At 47.4% G+C, this 20,272-nt stretch overlaps 1 protein-coding gene across 3 annotated transcripts in view; it reads right to left on the bottom strand.

Annotated features, from left to right (window-relative positions):
- znf423 (zinc finger protein 423) overlaps positions 1–20,272 on the bottom strand; it is a 129,333-nt gene that overhangs the window by 4,100 nt on the left and 104,961 nt on the right. The window contains exons 19-21 of one of the 3 annotated variants that reach the window (XM_040034840.1): positions 13,943–14,074; positions 9,174–9,289; positions 8,129–8,900 (exon numbers count right to left, since the gene is read on the bottom strand). In XM_040034840.1, coding sequence (XP_039890774.1) covers positions 8,850–8,900; positions 9,174–9,289; positions 13,943–14,074 — 299 coding nt within the window. In that variant the 3' untranslated portion in view covers positions 8,129–8,849. Of the gene's footprint in view, positions 1–8,128; positions 8,901–9,173; positions 9,290–13,942; positions 14,075–18,267; positions 18,970–20,272 lie in introns of those variants that run through there. The other 2 variants (XM_040034830.1, XM_040034846.1) reach the window with 2 other exon arrangements.

Genomic DNA, 20,272 nt, shown 5'->3' with positions numbered 1-20,272 from the left:
CTGTCGCATTACCCACGCTGACACACACACACAGGAACAGATTCATAGACTTGCACTCACGGCTAAGGCCACATGCACGTACACACACACACACACACACACACACACACACACACACACACACACACCAAGGAAAAAACAAAAACAAGCAGAACAGAAAACTAGAATATACACACAAGAACACACAGCCTCATGGGGAACAGATAGAGATAAGAGAAAATCTAATCCTATCTGCTGCCTACACCATTACGCACACACAAAAATGGGGGGGTGCCTTTGTGTTGAGCTATAGAGGGGGGAGGAGCGCCACCGCCGTCTCTAATATGCACGTGTATGCACAGGCGCGTGATGGTTGTTAAGCCCGGTCAGCCTGATGCAGAGAAAACAGTGGAGGAGGAGAAGCCTGCGCAGCTGCAGCGTTTCTTCGGCTGAATCAGTCAGAGGTGCAAACTTCCAGGTACGGTCGCACACTTTGCTGTTCTGTGATGATGTAACAGGTGCACTCTGAAAAGCAGGTGCCAAGTGTGTAATAGTCACAGGAAGAGGAAGCACTGCTGTTGGAACAATGCCGTGTGTCTGTGTGTGTCTGTGTGTGTCTGTGTGTGCTGCCTCCACAGCTGAGTGTGTGTGTGTGTGCGTGCGTGCGCGGGGGAAGCAGTCCACATGCTGTGTTGTGTGTGTGTGTGCGTATGTGTGTGTGTGTGCGCGGGGGTAAGTGGAAGCAGTCCACATGCTGTGTTGTGTGTGTGCGCGTGTGTGTCTGTGTGTGTTGCCTCCACAGATGAGTGTGTGTGTGTGTGCGTGGGGGTAAGTGGAAGCAGTCCACATGCTGTGTTATGTGTGTGTGTGTGTGCGTGTGCGTGTGTGCGCCCCATCTCTGTTGCTGTTTTTAACACCAAATGAAAAATCACCTCAGTCGTCTTGTGCTCTTCTTCGGGTTCAGTGTATTTATAGCTCCGAGCTGACACTCCTCCAACAGCATCCATGTCTGTGTGTCTGCGACGAGCAGATGGGCCGTCTTAGTCCTCTTCCTCTGCTCCCTGGCTCGTCTTTAGCCCCACCTGTCCAGGACAGGATGCTGCCTCGGGAGCAGATCAAAAATAAACGCACCCCCTGCCCTTAACGCCCCGCCGACATGTATTCCCTGCTCTCCTTCTGCTTTTCCATCCCTCAGTCTTATCTCTCTCTAGCTCTTCCTCCTATTGTAAAGAACACACGATTGTCAAATGATCAGAAAGACCTCCTTTACTGCCGTCTCTTTCCAAGTCACGATGACCGCCGCCCCCCCACTACACTGTCACCACACCCAGGGTGACTCCTCTGACCGTGTCCTGTTTGGAGGGCTCCCTCCCTTTCTTCCTCCCACGGGGACGTCCCCTCTCCTGTTGCTCCTGGCCCATGCAGCCAGGCTTGGACCGGTACGCGAAACCCAAAATACACTCACAGCATGAAGGGCACGCACAAACACAACGTCAAAGACAAACACGATTGACTCTCCACCAGATTCGCAGCAAAGGTGGCGCCTCCCTGCTGGAAGCTGTTACACAAAGTAGGAAGTGACCTCACCTCCAGCAGAAATAACGATCATTCCCGAGCACTGCACAACACATCCGAGTCACACCATTACGGAGACAAACATGTGCTGCTTCAAGTGAACCATCGCTCTCGTCCTCACGCACACAGCGCGCTCTCAGTGCTGAGGAATGCAGCGCTCACACACGGCAAAGTTTAGTGCCAGATGACCACTGCTTAACAAAACACAGAAATATCCTCACTAACACGCACGCACACAAAATGTCAACAGACAAGCAAATAAATGGAAAGGGAGAGGTTAAATAAATGCACGCACACGATTCAGCCGATACATGCGCTCGCAATTCAGCAGAGCGTGCTGGTCGTTTACCGCACACGCCCAAACCCCATGAAGCCCTGAGGGGCCGGTGGATAATCGTGCACTCTGAAGGAGCAGGAAGAGAAAATGACCAAAGATTAACGTAAAATAATGGATGAAAGGTGAGAGGAAAGGGTTGAAGCCACAGATGAAGAAATGGGGATATAAGTGAATGCAAAGCTGCAGATGAAGACGACTGAACAGAAGCTGTTAATAAATATCAGATAATCAAGAAAGGCCCATTTATCTGAGTGTTGAGGAGCAGAGAGAGAAAACGTGTGTGGCGAACAAACCAACCAAACAATAGTTTTTATGCTTCATTTTAACGACTTAAGTAATGAACATCTAACAGGCTGAATCTCCCAATTTAACCAATAAAATATGCTCCAACCCACGAGCTTCATATTTACTATGGGCTTTCTTTCTGTGCACTGTATTTAAATGGCTTTTAGTCTAAAAATGAACCACATCTGTAAAGCTGACACATGGAAATGAAACGCGAGGACGCAGCTTCTCTGTTGTGAATATTTGCTGGTGTGTGACAGTAAACTGAACATGTTTGACTCATCAGCTGCTGCCTGCTGAAGAAACGTCTGTGAATGAAATAAGTGAAAAAGCTCTGTAACAACTCCAAACTGCTACAATCAGCTGATGCATTCAAAACGTACTTAAAATGTTTCTGAGCCAGTTTACATGTAAAAGCAGTGAAGAGTGAACGAGAGGAGAAGACTCTGGTCTAACTATCACTGACGGCTGACGTAATAATGTCCCAGACAATCAGACTTACAGAGACCAACACATGCATGGAGGTGCAGTGTGTTTGCGAGTGCCTGTATCTGCCACAGTGTGTTTTGGCAGAGCTGCTACAGCACAACACTACAGTGCCTCTTCTGTTCTATGACACATTGCTGCCGTTTACCTGTCTCACACACACACACACACACACACACACACACACACACACACACACACACACACACCCCAAATGACAGGAACCCGGTCCAAGCTGTTAGGACCCCTCCAGGCGTTGGCTCACATAGTGTCCGTTGTATTTGTGGCTCCGCTTCATGTGCATCCATTTGTTTATCGCGCTACATCAAAGTGACTTCGTGGTGGTGACTACGGCCTCTGTGACTGCTGCTGCCGATGCCTTTGACTGTTTTACGATTTTACATTCCTGAAAGCATAAATGGGAACGCGTACAGGGGTGCCCTCACCCCTTCATGGACATCTGTCTATGTAAATGCAACATGAACAAAATGTGCTTTGCGTGTGTGTAACGGTGAAGACTGCACAAAGTTCCTACAGTGTTAACAGCCACAGACACAATTTGGATTCAATTTTTCCTGGGGGGCGGTGACCGGAACATTTTTCCGACTTTCCCTTTTAAAATATTTCTGTTGACATATTTAAGCTGCTTCTGCTTCAACCTTTAAACTACTATAATGAAAACGCCTTTTATTCAGAATATTGTAGCGCTCGAAGCATCAGTGATGGCTGAGGTCGTATCAGCAGACGTGTTACTGTAATCAGCTGTGTCTCTGTGTCTCTGCCTCTGTGTCTCTGTGTGTCTGTGTCTCTGCCTCTGTGTGTCTGTGTCTCTGTGTCTCTGCCTCTGTGTCTCTGTGTCTCTGCCTCTGTGTCTCTGTGTGTCTGTCTCTGTGTCTCTGTGTGTCTGTGTCTGTGTCTCTGTGTCTCTGTCTCTGTGTCTGTCTCTGTGTCTCTGTGTGTCTGCCTCTGTGTCTCTGTGTGTCTGTCTCTGTGTCTCTGCCTCTGTGTCTCTGTGTCTCTGCCTCTGTGTGTCTGTGTCTCTGTGTCTGTGTCTCTGTGTGTCTGTCTCTGTGTCTGTGTGTCTCTGCCTCTGTGTCTGTGTCTCTGCCTCTGTGTGTCTGTGTCTCTGTGTCTCTGCCTCTGTGTCTCTGTGTGTCTGTCTCTGTGTCTCTGTGTGTCTGTGTCTGTGTCTCTGTGTCTCTGTCTCTGTGTGTCTGTCTCTGTGTGTCTGTCTCTGTGTGTCTGTCTCTGTGTCTCTGTGTCTCTGCCTCTGTGTGTCTGTGTCTCTGTGTGTCTGTGTCTCTGCCTCTGTGTCTCTGTGTGTCTGTCTCTGTGTCTGTGTGTCTCTGCCTCTGTGTCTGTGTCTCTGCCTCTGTGTCTGTGTCTCTGCCTCTGTGTCTCTGTGTGTCTGTGTCTCTGTGTCTCTGTGTCTGTGTGTCTGTCTCTGTGTCTCTGCCTCTGTGTGTCTGTGTCTCTGTGTGTCTGTGTCTCTGCCTCTGTGTCTCTGTGTGTCTGTGTGTCTGTGTCTCTGCCTCTGTGTCTCTGTGTGTCTGTCTCTGTGTCTGTGTCTCTGTGTCTCTGCCTCTGTGTCTGTGTCTCTGCCTCTGTGTCTGTGTCTCTGCCTCTGTGTCTCTGTGTGTCTGTGTCTCTGTGTCTCTGTGTCTCTGTGTCTGTGTCTCTGCCTCTGTGTCTCTGTGTCTGTGTCTCTGCCTCTGTGTCTCTGTGTCTGTGTCTCTGCCTCTGTGTCTCTGTGTGTCTGTGTCTCTGCCTCTGTGTCTCTGTGTCTGTGTCTCTGTGTGTCTGTGTCTCTGCCTCTGTGTGTCTGTGTCTCTGCCTCTGTGTCTCTGTGTGTCTGTGTCTCTGCCTCTGTGTGTCTGTGTCTCTGCCTCTGTGTCTCTGTGTCTGTGTCTCTGCCTCTGTGTCTGTGTCTCTGTGTGTCTGTGTGTCTGTGTCTCTGTGTGTCTGTGTGTCTGTGTCTCTGTGTGTCTGTGTCTGTGTCTCTGCCTCTGTGTGTCTGTGTCTCTGCCCCTGTGTCTCTGTGTGTCTGTGTCTGTGTCTCTGCCTCTGTGTCTCTGTGTGTCTGTGTCTGTGTCTCTGCCTCTGTGTCTCTGCCTCTGTGTGTCTGTGTCTCTGTGTGTCTGTGTCTCTGCCTCTGTGTGTCTGTGTCTGTGTGTCTCTGTGTCTCTGTCTCTGCCTCTGTGTCTCTGCCTCTGTGTCTCTGTGTGTCTGTGTCTCTGCCTCTGTGTGTCTGTGTCTCTGTCTCTGCCTCTGTGTCTCTGCCTCTGTGTGTCTGTGTCTCTGCCTCTGTGTCTCTGCCTCTGTGTGTCTGTGTCTCTGTGTGTCTGTGTCTCTGCCTCTGTGTCTCTGTGTCTCTGTGTGTGCGTCTGTGTGTCTGTGTCTGTGTGTCTCTGCGTCTCTCTTCGGTTTTGAATCACTTTTTCTTTCTGTGTCTTCTCCCTGCTGAACAACAACAAGTCTGGGGATTCAGGGACATCACTGTGTGTGTCTGTGTCGCGTGTGCGTGCACGTGTGTGTGTGCGTGCGTGCGTGTCCCAGGTCCCTATTCTAATAACACAGAGTCTCCCAGTGAGCAGTGGGGCAGCTGAGTACGCTCCCCTGGAACGCCACAGGGATCTACGGATCAAATTCACACACACACACACACACACACACACACACACACCACACACACACACACACCACACACACACACACACCACACACACACACACACACACACACACACACACACACACACACACACACACACCCTATTGCCAGTTCAGCCACATCCACACCTTTCCATAATTCAGTCAGAGCGAGACAGTGAGGCTCTCGGATTCACACAAACACAAAGATAACATTATTCACAGACAGACTGCTAAACACAGCTCATTCCACATTGTGCTCTAATACCAGCAGCAGGCAGTGAACACGTCTCCCAAGATATTCTTTGCTTTGCATTAACTACCAGGAGCACAGCTTTTTTCATTAGTTTTGCTGTGAGGGCATAGATTTACATATTTTCTACTTTCTAGGTAGCTCCAACATGCAGCACCTGATGAGGAGCTGCACCGATGTCTTCATGCTGCTGTGCTCAATAATATCATTGCACTGTACCGTCTGTGACGCTGGGAAGCAGCAAACCTAAAATCTGTAGAGTTCTTCGTCTTTACAGTTCTGCTTCTGTATTTCTGTCATTTGTCTGCCTGCTTACTGTCACGCAGTCATTACTCTATGTGTGTATATGTGTATATATGTGTATAGATTTGTTTGTGTGTTGGTTTCTATACACAAGGACCCCCCCCCCATCCATCTTTCTATTCATCTGACCAGCGATTCACCCATCCAGCAGTGTTTAAATATTTACTAGAGCTAAAGGAAATGATGTTGCAAAACAGATGAGGGGAGAAAAGTGGGCGATTTAAACAAAACGAGGGGGAGAAGGAAGCATGGAGGGCAGACGCTGCAGTCTAGCACCCCCTGGAGGCTGAAGACGAATGTGACCATCAAGATGACTATCGGGGAACGAGGGAGGGAGCCAGAGCTGAAACAGAGCTGAACGACTGTTTAGAAACATCCACAAAAGGGAAATACTGTCTTCAGGATTCATGCGACTACCGTACATAATGTACATATTTGGATGGGGATGAAATACTGGAAATAACGCAGTCTAAAACCCAGTATAAGCTACGTTTGGTAGTTTTTAAGAATGTACATCTATTAGAGGAGCGAATGTAAGTCAGCCTTTTAACACAGATACAGTGATGCTAATTAGTGAGAAAAAAGGAGCAAAGCAGGAAAAGAAAGAAAGAAAACTGAGAGAATGAGAAAGTCGTCTGTGAAGTCTGGGAGTAAAGGCAGAGAGAGATCCAGAAGGACCTCACTGATCAGGGCCACAGCATTTTTTATTTACACACCCACAGACACACCAAAACATCTCTTATTTACCAGCTTACGTCTGCACTATTTATGGGGCGCTGGGGAGAGGCACAGAAGAGAGGAAGAGAGGAGAGGGGCTAAAATATGCATAGGGGCTGGTTCTTCTGGGACGGCGGCGGGGAGTCAGAGCGAGGGAGGAAGACGGGAAGGGAGAACGAAAAGATTTGAGTCTGTATGTGTCAGAGACAGAAGGATGTGAGCGATGGAGGAAGCCAGAACTTTGTATGCAAAGAGAGAGACGGAGAGAGGGGCTGAAGGAGTCAGAAGGGAGAGAGGATGATGCAGCGGCGTGTCCGTGCTGCAATTACCCTTGGGGTGCAACTGTGTGTGCACGTGTGTGCACGTGTGCGCAAACAGAGAGTGACATCATATGGCCCCTCGGAGGGGCTCAAAGAGGCCAAAGCCTTTGCTAGCCGGCCAACCAGCCTTCTTCATCCATCCGTACCTCATTAAAACACGCACGCATACACACAAATGACATCTATTCCACTTACTCTCTCAGTTCCACGCGCGCACACACACAGCTAGCAGTGGCATTAACCTCCATGGTTGTAGCTCTCCATCTCCCCCAGTCAGCCTTTCTGTCTAGCCCACTTAGAGAGACCTCCCATGGGGCAGTGGAGCTGTGGCAGGTCAGGCTCGGGCTTTTCACACACACATACTCACACACACTTGGGTCAGGACCAAAGAGTAACAAGATGGATATAGCACCAGTGCAACAGCCAAAGAGGAGGAAGGAGAAGGAGCTGGGAAAAGCTCAGCGAAGGTGATGAAGCAGACACCTTCTATGATCCATGTTGGAGCTCGATATGAGGCAAAGTGATGAGGCGAGATTAAAAAGGAAACGAGTCTGATCTGAACTAAAAACGGGCTAAAATAATCATTTTAAAAACGAGCATTGTAACGCGTTCTTCTTCTTCTCGTAACACCATGAAATTATGAGCAGGAAATGTTAAACACAAACATGTTCATGTGTTTAGCATGGAAGCGTCTGCCCGCGGCGCCTCCACACAACCAAACAACAATCGTGTCAATTCATCACTGTGAAGATCCTGTGACCTGGTCAGACGGCAGGAGAGAAATCATCTGGTATAAGAGTGTGTGTGTGTGTGTGTGTGTTGTGTGTGCGTGCGTGTGTGTGCGTGTGTGTGTGTGTGCGGTGCCTGTGTGTGTGCGTATGTGTGTGTGTGTGTGTGTGTGCGTGCGTGTGTGTGCGTGTGTGTGTGTGCGCGGTGCCTGTGTGTGTGTGTGCGTGTGTGTGCGCGTGTGTGTGTGTGCGCGGTGCCTGTGTGTGTGCGTGCGTGTGTGCGCGTGTGTGTGTGTGCGCGGTGCCTGTGTGTGTGTGTGCGCGGTGCCTGTGTGTGTGCGTGCGTGTGTGTGCGCGGTGCCTGTGTGTGTGTGCGCGCGGTGCCTGTGTGTGTGTGCGCGCGGTGCCTGTGTGTGTGTGCGTGCGGTGCCTGTGTGTGTGTGTGTGTGGTGCCTGTGTGTGTGCGTGTGTGTGTGCGCGGTGCCTGTGTGTGTGTGTGCGCGGTGCCTGTGTGTGGTGCCTGTGTGTGTGTGTGTGTGCGGTGCCTGTGTGTGGACATTAACCGACAGGGTCCAGCAGTCACCCTGCTGTTAAATGGACTGGCCAGCCATATGCCCACCACCACTGGCCTTATATCATTGCCATTTTGTGTGTGTGTATGTGTGTGTATGTGTGTGTATGTGTGTGCGTGCGCAGGGTAGCTGGGCCTTGCCCAAACTCAAATAATCATGATTACAAAATGTTTTCTTTTTGTTTTTATGTGGCTGACTCTCTCAGTTATCGATGAAGCCAGCACATCAACATAATACATATATTACTGCTTTTTTGACCGATCAAACGTTAGCTGTGTCATTCTGAGGGGACGGCCAATAAAGATGTAATATATGAAACAGAGAAACAGGAAATAGCACCAAGCAGACGTGTGATGGTGCTTCTGCAGGTTTTATGGAGACACACTGACCCACAAACAAAAACGAATTAAAACTGTAAATATTTAGTATTTTATGTGGGAATAAATCCTGTGTACGTCTCACGTACAGACACGTCGATGTCACGATGTTTCACCGCTAACAGTAGCCATGTTTGACTTCTCAGCTGCCAAAGGCTTCAAGAGATGGACGATGACAGGAAGGTTTACATCATCACAGACCTGACCACAGCTGGTCCAGGACCCACTCTGGGGTGACTTATATCCACTCATCTCTTTCACACACACACTCAGTGCGTCTGGACCCTAATAACACGAAGCATGCCAGAAGCCTGCCGGACCTCATGAGGAAAAGAGGGACAGAAGAACAGGAACCATGTGAAAGAGGAGATGTGACAGGACATACTGAAGTTAGTGGATGTTGAGGAACACTGAAAAGCGTTTGCCTTGTTTCGGATATTTGCGGATTACACCTTCTTGTACAGTTGCACAAAGTTCATTCACTACAGTGTGCTGCAGCAACGTCTGCACTATTCTAATATTTTACCTGGAACAGTACACAGATGGGAAAATTAGGTCAATGTCAACACAGAGATAGAACGAGGGTGTCCTACCTGTAGTTCTGTCTGGAAAAAGAACTTCTGTGGACACTGGGAACAGTCGTAGATCTTGTCTTCCTGACCGTGGACGGCAAAAATGTGTTGCTGGAGCTTGTTGGCCTGCACAAACACTGAGAGAAGAAGAAACACAGCAGGTTACACAGTGTTTATTAGATGAGGTCCTCGTGTGTGAATCGATTCTAGAGGCTTCCTCGGTTCTGTCTGACCGGGTGGGGGACGGAGCAGTCGGCCTGCACCTGAAGGATAGAGACCAGTCCTCTGAGGACGCCAACGCGCACATCCTGGACAGAGACGACAGACTAGAGTGAAAGACGTTGTCCCCTAATCATGGGATTTTTGGGGAGCCGAGCCGTTTTGTGTAAGTGCTGACCTGACTGTCATGTATTTGGCTCCATCTGTTTTGCTTCTATTAAGGACGTCAAGGACAGCCCAGCCTCTCGCTTATGCCGAAGACACTCGCTGAGTTTGGCTGACGGTATAAAAAAGAGTCAGTGGAAGGATAAACTTCAAAGCTGTTGTAATATGTGCTCGTCTCTCTTCAGGTTATTACATAATAAATGTACATGCTGCCCATCACCTGAGGCAGTTACTTCTGCACGACAGTAAACCTTGTTTGTTCGTGTTTTTCATGATGTTCACATCTGGGCTTGTGTGGAATTTCATGTTGCCTTGACTGATGAGAGCTTTAGATGAGAAAGGACCCACAGGTGGTCTCATACAAAGGCTTCCCACCAGCCATGATGCATCTCAAGTAGGGCTGGGCCATATCATACCGTTCACGGTAATACCGGTGTAATTTTGGCAACGATAGAAAAATGAAATATGGCGATAGAATATGGGTAAAACGCGCGTGCGCAGTGCCTTTGTTTTCATACGCACATGTCGGAAAAAGCATGGCGGCGAAAGCAAATCGTTGAATGAAACGGATGAACCAGAACTGGTTTGTAAAAATGCTGCAACTTCACCGGTGTGGAACTGGTTTAGCTTTCGTCCGTCAGATACACAACAAAGCACAGTTTTTAGTAGAGCATGCTAGCAGGCCGTCGTTATTACCGTGTTGTTTGGAAAATACGGCGCACTTCAAATCAATCCTTTGATTTTTCTGAAAGTCGACAACACGGTGTACAGTCGAGTCTTAATAGCTTACTTACAACTGGGCTCGTCAGGCTCTCTTCTTGGCTGAAGTGGTTATTATTATATTTACATGCTTCCAGCTCCCGTTTTTCCTCGATGACAACTCGTACCTTTCCACTCCCCTTTTTCTCCCTCCTCGCGCTCACAGACACATAACGTGTATGGCAGTCCATTCTCCCTGCAACACGGACTACACTGCCCATGAGGCTACATTCTTTAGAGCTATGCTTGTAGCATTCTGCCTGTTAGCTTAGCACAACAACAACAACAACGAAAAGGCGCTCTCTCGCGACAAAATGAAACAGGAAAGTACCGCAGTGTAATCCATTTATTTCAACAAAGTAACTGTATTCTGAATACCACCTTTTTAAACGGTAACTGTAACGGAATACAGTTACTCATATTTTGTATTTTAAATACGTAACGGCGGTACATGTATTCCGTTACTCCCCAACACTGGTCGACAGTGCCCCTTATAATCCCGTGTGCCTTATGTATGAACTCGAAACGATTTTATGTACACGGCGCTCCAAAATCTGTCACATGTTTCAGTATGACTTTGCTGAGCTACGAAGCCGCACCGCTTGATGGATTGTCGGAGCATTACGGCTATCGTAGGCGGAGCCTCGCGGAGTGATACCTACTGTGCTTCAACATAATATTACTGTATTGTGTGTGTATAACCTCTTTTTAAATTGTGTGGATGTTATACATGGTTATGCTGAGGATATGTCGGCCAGTTTCCACTGGAAATGCCTTTTGGTTAAACTGTCAGCGAGGAATTTGCACTGTTACATTTTTATATAACTTTAATGCACATAAAAAACAGCTGCTTGTTTAAGTGAAAATACATTGATGGGTTTTTGCACTAATAAAGTTGTGGAGTCGTAAAGTATTTTGTCTCGTGTTAATTATATCGTCAGCAGTGTTGGTCAAGTTACTTGAAAAAAATAATCAGTAACTAATTACTGATTACTTCCCCAAAAAAGTAATCCTGTTACTTTACTGATTACTTATTTTCAAAATTAATTAATTACTTAGTTACTTAGTTACTTTTTAAAAACACGATTTACAACCTGAGTAGGTGATAAAGTGATAGATCTTTCAGCCCAATTCTACTTTTTCTGCATAATCCATCATACAAAATGTAATCAGATGGAAAAGTCTCTTTTTAAAACTTGTTTTATTAGTTTTAATCTTTTAACTTTATGCATCAAGCAAAAATGTAATTATATGCAACATTCTCTGACTGGAAGAAATTAGTTTAATATTTAAACCTGTTTTCTGCACATTCCAGCACATAAAATAAAATAGTTTTTGTGTTTACACTCAGTCTTTCAAATAGATGCAAGTAAAACACAGCAGAAAATAAATAAAGTCAAAGACTCAGCGGTCCTGTTGCTCTATTTTCACCTGTAAAGCAGGAGTGGGGTAGGCGGAGGTTTACCCTGGTGCAGGTGTGCCGCGGTCAGTGGAAGAATCCGCGAGTTTCTCTGTGAGTTTCCCATTACGTCGTAGCTACTCGGTGCTTGTTTGGAAGTTTAGGGGTTTTTTCGCTGTAAAAAGAAGTTTTCTTCCCACGCACAGCGGACACTAATGTTTTTGTCACTTTTTATGGAATCAAACTCAAAGTAAGGTCAGTACTTCCACACTTTAAACGCTGCACGCTCATACTCTCTCTGCACTCGATATATGATCCACTGTTGATCTGCACACAGCTGTTGTCACGAACGTCGCACTCGCTTACCTCACTGTCATGAGACATTCTCACAAAAAAATCACGGTTTTAGTAACGCAGTAACGCAGCGTTCCTACGGGAAAGTAACGGGAATCTCATTACCGTTTTTGCAATAGTAATCCCTTACTTTACTCGTTACTTGAAAAAAGTAATCTGATTACAGTAACGCGTTACAAGTAACGCGTCAGTTATATCGTTATCACAAATTTTCAAATGTATATGGTGATAAATATTTTTGGTCATATCGCCCTGCTCTCAATCATCCAGGTGAGTAAATCCCAAAAGGTTGATCGAATTCATCTGGACGTAGCGTTTCCAGTGTCACTCGACAGGTGACCAACATGTCCTTACAAACAGCACATGTGCACAGTGATTTAGCGAGTTTTAGTCATTGTGCACATGTGCTGTTTAAAAGGAAACTTTGGTCATCTGGATGATGACGAAAAGTTTCTCCCACTGCTAACGTCCGGATGAACAGGATCATCCTTTTACGATTCCCATCAGTCAGTTAACGTATGCAACCAAACAGAAGTCCAGCTGCCTTCTAATTAACTGGTTAGGATTAACCAGTGATTACTGGGACTCAAAGATATCTCACCACTGATGGCAGTGACCTGAAGGGGAAGTCCAGCTACGTGTGGGTAAGGGTAAGGTGTCAAATTCAGGTTGTATTACTAAACTACTAAACACGTCGGCCTAGTCGTGACTCAGGGCACTCAAAGTTGTCCTACATGATGTTTTGGGAGAGTAAGAATCAAAACTGACACTTAGCATACACTATAAATACCCCCCCACCACCACCACAGTCAAATACATCCAAAGCCAATGAAGGTTGACTGGAAAGGAGGGAACATATAAGACGGAGTAAAGCAGGAGAAGGAACGAGAGAAAACAGGAAGCGCTGTCCTCAGAGACCGTGTGCTATTTATCAATAAATTATCTCTCCTTTTTTTAACTTCCGCGCCGTCTCACACACTTTTTTCCTTCTTTCTCTTCCCTTTGTTTCAGTAAACTTTTGGTTTTCGCTGTGAGTGTGTATGTGTTGAATTATTAAGCCTCCCCACAGGAGTGGTGCCCATCTTACTAATTCATAAGCCACCAAGGAATAGAGTTAAAGTTTAAAGCGTTTGTGTGTACCTGGGGGGTAGGCACACAACACAAGACAAACTCAACAACCGAGAGAGGGAAAGAGAGCAACGGAGAGCCAGGCACAGAGAGGGAGATGGAACGAGAAGAAGCAAAAGCAAAGGTGCTGACTTAGTTTCTCCTAAAATAGGTGCTGAATGAGAGTGTGAACACCGCAGGCCTAATGTGGTCATCCAGCATTTTGTTTCTGCCCTCCAGTGTATTGCAAAGGCTGAAAGTACTCCATATTTGGAGACATTACTGTGTTCACATCTGCACACACACACTTCTGGTAGGGGCTTCTTTAGCTGCGGCGCCCTGCTGCGGGATCACTCCCACAGTTTGAAATGTTAAAACAATGAATATTGCAAAATCTGAAATGCCAAAGCCGTTCCAGCACATTTACTGAGCGCGACGCAGAGAGAGACAGCTCTGAGCCGCAGCAGGTACAGCAGCTGATAAGGATGATTCAAGTGCAGATATTAACTTTACCAGGCTGAGCACACCCCTTTGGCTTTCAGACTGTTTTATTTAGCACACAATAAAACACAAAACAGCGAGGACATTTTTCTTTTCGCCATCGCTGATGGCGAAGCATCTGTACAAGCACAGCTGTAAATCTTCACCAACACGAAGAACAACAGTCACCTGTCGTGTACGTCATCAAACTGATGACGTTTAAAATCAAAGCAGACTTTGGACACAAGAGAAAAGGACTCGTCTGTGCTCTCGTCCTTGAAGGTAAATGTGTGAGTTTGCCTCTCACCTGTGAAGCAGACGGGACACTTGAAGGTACCTCCCATGCCTTCGAAGCTGTGCTCTATCAGGTGGCAAAGCAGCTTGGCAGGTGAATCAAACATCTGGTTACACAGCTTGCACTCATGATTGATGCCTTCCTCTGCAAATAGGAGACAGACACGCGTGTGGAGGCCGGATTAGACGACATAACACGGGAACACATGACATGATATCAGAATATTCATACAACATGCACGGTGGATGTTTTCTGTGTGCTCTGTCAGGTATGCACACACTGGCTTTAGACTGTTTACCATTCCAGTATTTATAACAAGGAATTTATAATAAGTAAGTAATATCAGCGAAATGATGTGAGGCTGTAGTTTGAGCAGAATTGAAAGGACAATGTACGGAAAACTGAACTGAGAGACATTACCCTGCTCACGCTCCGAGAAGAACCAAAATCTTTCCCAGCTGGTAATTGCCTGTCTTCCCCATCGGGTTTGGGGATGATCTACCCCTCCTACAGCTATCCCTTGCCTCCCTCTGTCCTCATTATCTGTCCTTCCCCACTGCAGTCACTCATCCATCCCTCACTCACCCATTCCTTCCTCTGTGTCCCCCTTCGTCTCTCTTGGTCCATCACTCTCTGATTAATTGGTACGGCTTCCAATTCGCACTCCTCGCTCCGTGCGATTCGGATTTCCTGTGTAAGACTTGGCCACGCCTTACATTTTGTATCAAATTCAAATTAAGATTGATCGGTTTGTGACAGCCACTAACTGTGCTCCATAGCTCATCACAGCAGCACTGTGGTATAGATGAGAGATAAGGAGCTCGCTGCGTAAACATAAAGAGTTCTGAACAGAGATTAAATGTAAATATCATCGAGCTTCATCACACGAGCAGACGTCATCAGCCTTCGTCCTCTCTAAGGGATTATAGCAGTGTTACTGCGTCTATTTTAAGATGGCGTGAGTGACATCACAACACCCACGGTGAAAGGTGGGCGTGCACCCCTTGACGATCAGGTCTCCTGCCCGTTGTCCTTATCACCATTGTACCACACAGGACAGACGCCCCAGTCGCCCACACACACACAAGCACACCAGAGGCCCGCACTGCCCGGAGACATCAGATGGCGTCTTCTGTGGGCCAATCTGTGACCTCCTGAGGAGCCGCACGCACGTACACACAAACATGCGAACGCACAGAGCGCGATCTGTGTCTTTTCCCTCGTTTGTCACTTATCTCGTGTCCTGTAAGTGCAAACGTCCACACACACACACCGACACGGCAAAAGAGTCTGTGGAAGTTCAGCGTCAGAGCTGCAGGGGATCGCAAGGTTAATAACGTCTTCAGTCACACATCCATGACACCCATACTGACTAATACACACAAACATGCACACACAGATTCCTATCTCTCTGTGCCTCAAAGGCCGACACGAGGGTGCCCTAATCCCGTCTCAATAGCCACGGGGGAGAGTGTGTGTGTGTGTGTGTGTGTGTGTGCCACATGGGCTTATGTGAATGAGATGGTATGCTCCGTGGACCCCAAACATCCCCGTTCCCCCGCACACACACAAACCTCAAAGGCTGCTGGGTTGTGTGGGGCGCCAGAGTGTCCGAGACACACTGAGACAGATAGAGGTTCATTATCATTTACTAGGAGATTGAACCAGCAGGACAGAGTCACATGGAGCGAGGCGCACAGAGAGAGAGAGGCGTGTGCGGCTCTACCAGCTGAATCAATCGTCACATTTCACATTTTCATTATTTCCTTAAAAGTACGCCTTTATTTAACAATGCATCATTTCAGCTGTACAGAAGGTGACACGGAGGCAGAGGGCCAACGCTGTAAGTAATGCCTACGCGTCAGTGAGCTCAGCATGTGCGCGCTTGTGTGCATGTGTATTGGGGGGCTCTGTCGAAGCCACTTTAAAGCTCGTGTCCTCAGTGGGGGCAAAGCTCTCTTCAGAAGTCGCCTCGCACTCTCCCACGCTGCCAGGATCAGAGGGAGCGGTCAAACATCAGCCACCCTCTCATGTACACAATGATGAGTCCAACATCAGCGCTGCTCCAGGTTATTGTGCAGTTGTTGCAGTTACACAAACACACATCGTTGCACTAATCAAGCAAAGTCGTTATGTTTCTGTCGAGTTGACAGGTGGGTGGGGAATTTCTTTTTAATCTAAGGCATCAACCAGGGTTGTAAAACGCATTATTCCCTCATGATGTGATCATCTTCTTTTCTGTATTTAGCCAATAACGTTCGTATTTTATCAGCCAGTAAAAAGGACTTTTTGATTCAATAAGCACAGATGACGTCAACAAAAACAGAATTACAAGAGAAACCTTTGAAGCTAATTATTGGTCAATCAAATGTAGGGAGGGTAAAAAAAAGGGGCCAAAAAATACGAAACTAGAGAAAGAGAGGGCGGCAAAACGCACAAAGAGAGAGAGAACTGAGGGGAAACAGTGAGGTGCAGAGAGATAATTGGGCTGTCCGGCACAAGGGCATGGAGAGAGGCCTCCATCGCCCGTGTGTGTGTCCCATGAAAGAGTTCTCTCTTCTGACAAATACATTGTTTTGATCAGTGTGTGTGTGGGGACCACTGTCTCTGTGTGCTGTCCCCCTCTGAGACACAGTCCGTGTGTGAGTGTATGTGACCCATAGTGAGATGACAGAGTCATAGAGCATCCTGCCGCTACGCTTTGTCTCACAGAGTGCATTTGATCCACCACCGCACACACACGCACACACAGACACACAACCCTGGGAGGCCTGTGCTGGGACAGAGAACACAGGGGAGAGCGGGATGAGAGGGAGAGAGGCAGGGTGAAGGTGAGGACTCGGAGTTTGTTACCACCCAACACAAAATTAACTTTTCTCTGCTTTTTAAATGCACATCAAAGCAAATCTGTGCTTTCAAATGTAAACCGCAGTTATTGGTGGAACATTTAATCGCACTCTTTAAATAAATGTCATGCTGCTATACTGTCATTTAGAAATGTGCGTTGTCTAACATATATTCTGCCATGTGTCAGGAGCTCTGTCTCCTGTCTGTAATCGTACATTTATCTAACAGCATTCGATTAGCATATCAGACACACAGGACAGAAAGAAGCACAGCTACAGCGTGATCACACACGAGACAACGCTGGAACCGCACACACAACAGCTGGTAAAGTTTCGCCTCAAAGAGGAAATATTAGCAAGCGAGCAAACAGTGTGAGGACAGTATGTGTGGATGGGCAGAAGGCAGCAACAAGGAGGAACACAAGTCCAAACTGCAGCCACACTCATCATTACAATTCCTCCAACACAACCTCCCCACTGCTCGTGTTCTCCCTCAGTCTCATTGTGTTGTTACCCACCTCTCTCTCTCTCTCTCTCTCTGCTAATTGACGAGAGGAGAAGGACCAGGTGGCATCATACCCGTCACACACACGCACACACACACACACACACACACGCACACACACGCACACACACACACGCAGCAGAACATAAATGAGCTCCTTGGTTTGTGTTGGGGGGTGACTCCCTAAGGCGCTGCCTCTCCTCTCACATGCCGCACACATCTACGTGCATACACAAATATCTTAACCCTTTCTTAGTCTCGGCTGGGGACTCCTGTGGGTGCCCGGCCCCCACACGTCCTAACCTCGCACCGTCCCCTCCCTCTCTCTGTGAATAGCTGCTGGGGGTCTCTGGGGTATCTACCTTCCATTACTGGCCTTCCCCGTTCCTGTCAACCCCCCCATCCCCAAACTATATGAATGTGGATGTGTGTGTGAGAGCAGTAAAATGTGTGTGTGTGTTTGGTCCCTGGTGGTGTAAAGGCCGTAAACCAAGCCAGGCGACTGATGGGGAGGCAGCAAGAGAGAGGCAGCGAGATAAAGGGAAGAAGGAGGAAAGTGAAGGAAGGCTGTGTGGAGAGGAAAGGAGAGATGACGGGACGGACGGGGATAGAGCAACAGAGGCGTCGGGAGAAAGAAGAGAGCAGTGGACGGAAGGAGGAGGAGGAGGAGTATGCACCTCTCTGGGGGGCTCGCTCAAGGTGTGTTTCCATGGCAACCAGGGGCAGGGGGGGGCGATGCGCGGGGTGTGAGCTTGACCCATTGGTAGTGTGGGGGCTGGAGAATACACACATGCACACACACTCGTAGAAACACACAACCTGCTGCAGTGCTGGAGGGGTCCCAAGAGTGCCCCCACCTTTACTCACCCTCTCTCTCATACACACAAACACACACACAGAGGAAGAATGCTGCAGTGCTGAGGTCCCGCGAGTACACAACACCCACACACAGTCTCCCTCCCTCCCTCCTCTCATCTTCCATTTTCCCTGTTTCCATCACTCTCTCTGTGAGGTAACTGTTAATATTTTCATCATTTGTTTACTCCTCATCTGACTCTGTGGATTTTTTACATACCGCTGAATGAAGATGGGATGCTGAGCTACAACGCCCGATCTGTCCATTAAACACATCCAGTCTGCTTTCAAACGTTTAAAGGCACCATCTCTCACAAACGCGTGATGGAGATTTTAAAGGTGCCCGGCGCAGTGTCTGCGCGCCTTTGGTTGGTTGGGCTTCCTAGTCCCTGTTCATCAAAGCCAAGCTGCTCCTGAAAGGTTAAAGTTCAGACAACGAGTAGCACAAACCACCCGCCATAATGCGCACACACACACACGTCTGGTTTGCTATCCTCGTGGGGTCCTCCCATTGACATAATGCTTTCCCTAGCCCCTTACCCTAACCATCAAAAATGAGTGCCTAACCCTCACCCAATTGTAATCCTGACACTAAAACCACATTTGAGTGTGAAAAATGTCTTCAACCCTGTGGGGACCTGAAGGTTGGTCCCCACCAAGATAGGGAAACCGGTGTACACACACACACACACACAGTAGCCTGTTAGCCTAATGCAGATACATCATGATTTGGTTATTACCTTTCAGTTCTATGGACTCATTCATGGTGTCTGCAGGTGTACTGTGGGGTTGATGGTGACAGTGGGCTGTGGGCAGAAACACTCAACTCTCACCTTTTTGACAGACACATAAAGAGGAAACAAAAGAAAGGAGTGATGCTCTTTAAGTGCAATATGGGCCCAACTTTGGGCTTTTTTGGAAGTAAGGGCGCACTGGAATTTATGAACTACTCGTCTTTGTACAAGAGAGAGTTTATACAAGAGAACAGGTAACAGCTCAACGCTTTACGTGAGACAAAGATGAATGAATGGTTATCCTCGTCCCTCCTTCTGCTCCTTCGCTCTGGACACGGTCAGACCCCGCAATCACCGTTTTCAGCAAAAACACTCGTTCTCACACATTAATACACAAACACAAGCAGACAGACGTATTATTGGCAGACGAGAGCAGCATATGGCGATGACCAGTTTGTGCACAAATTGAGCATATTTGTGTAGTGCAAAAGTGCATGTGTGTCTTGGAAGGAGACTGTGTGCATAATGTGCGTGTGTGTGTTTGTGTATAGCAGCTTGGATTTTCCCTATCAGATTACATAACAGTAGGAAGCTGGAGCGCTCGGTCCTGCCGAAGCCAAGAGCCTTCTCGCTAACACACACTCGCATGTGCGTAGATTTCCACAGACACGCACACAGAGCGTACGTCGCCGCCGTCTCACTGGTTGTGGGTTATTAAGGCATACAGTTACATTATGAACGCATGACTTTATTAGCGTCTGCTAAGCTGCGCTCAAATGTTTTTGTAGCAATAAGAAAATGAAAGGTTTTTGTACTCGTGAAAAACGTGATTTTTTTACTGAATGAATTTTTAAAAGTTGTCTGTTTCGCGTCATAAAAGGTCTCAAATATTTGAATCTTAATGCTTAAAATAAAAGTAGAGGAATGCAAAGAAGTGAGTGACACCAGCTGCACTACGAGATGCACGTGGCACTGAAGCAGCGGCTTCTTTGTTGCTCGTGAGAGGAGATGTTAAAGCAGCGCTTTGATACTGAAACCCTGCACAGAGTTACAGACACGCCAGCAGACGACGCTCAGCGTCATCTGGAGAGCACTTGACTGTAACAACAAGCAGCTGACATGTAAGTCTTTGTATTAGCATATGTAATTAGACTTTAATTAATATTCAGGAGAGGCGCACACATCATCGCTCCGGCCTTGGAATCATTGCTCAGGACTTTCACAGGAAAACAGGGAATTACCGCTTTCTCCAATAAGCACACAGAAAGCTAGTAACACACACACACACTCACTCACGCACACACACACACACTCACGCACACACCTCTTTTTAGCTCGTTAGCAGGGATGAGAGTAATGAATGCAGAGTATATTTGTGTTTAGAATCTTAATTGAAAGCTTG

Source organism: Simochromis diagramma, unplaced genomic scaffold (genome assembly GCF_900408965.1).
Source record: "Simochromis diagramma unplaced genomic scaffold, fSimDia1.1 OVJJ01000333.1, whole genome shotgun sequence".
Lineage (NCBI taxonomy): Eukaryota > Metazoa > Chordata > Actinopteri > Cichliformes > Cichlidae > Simochromis > Simochromis diagramma.
The sequence above is the reverse complement of the archived record's forward strand: the minus strand, read 5'-3'. Positions and strand labels throughout refer to the sequence as shown.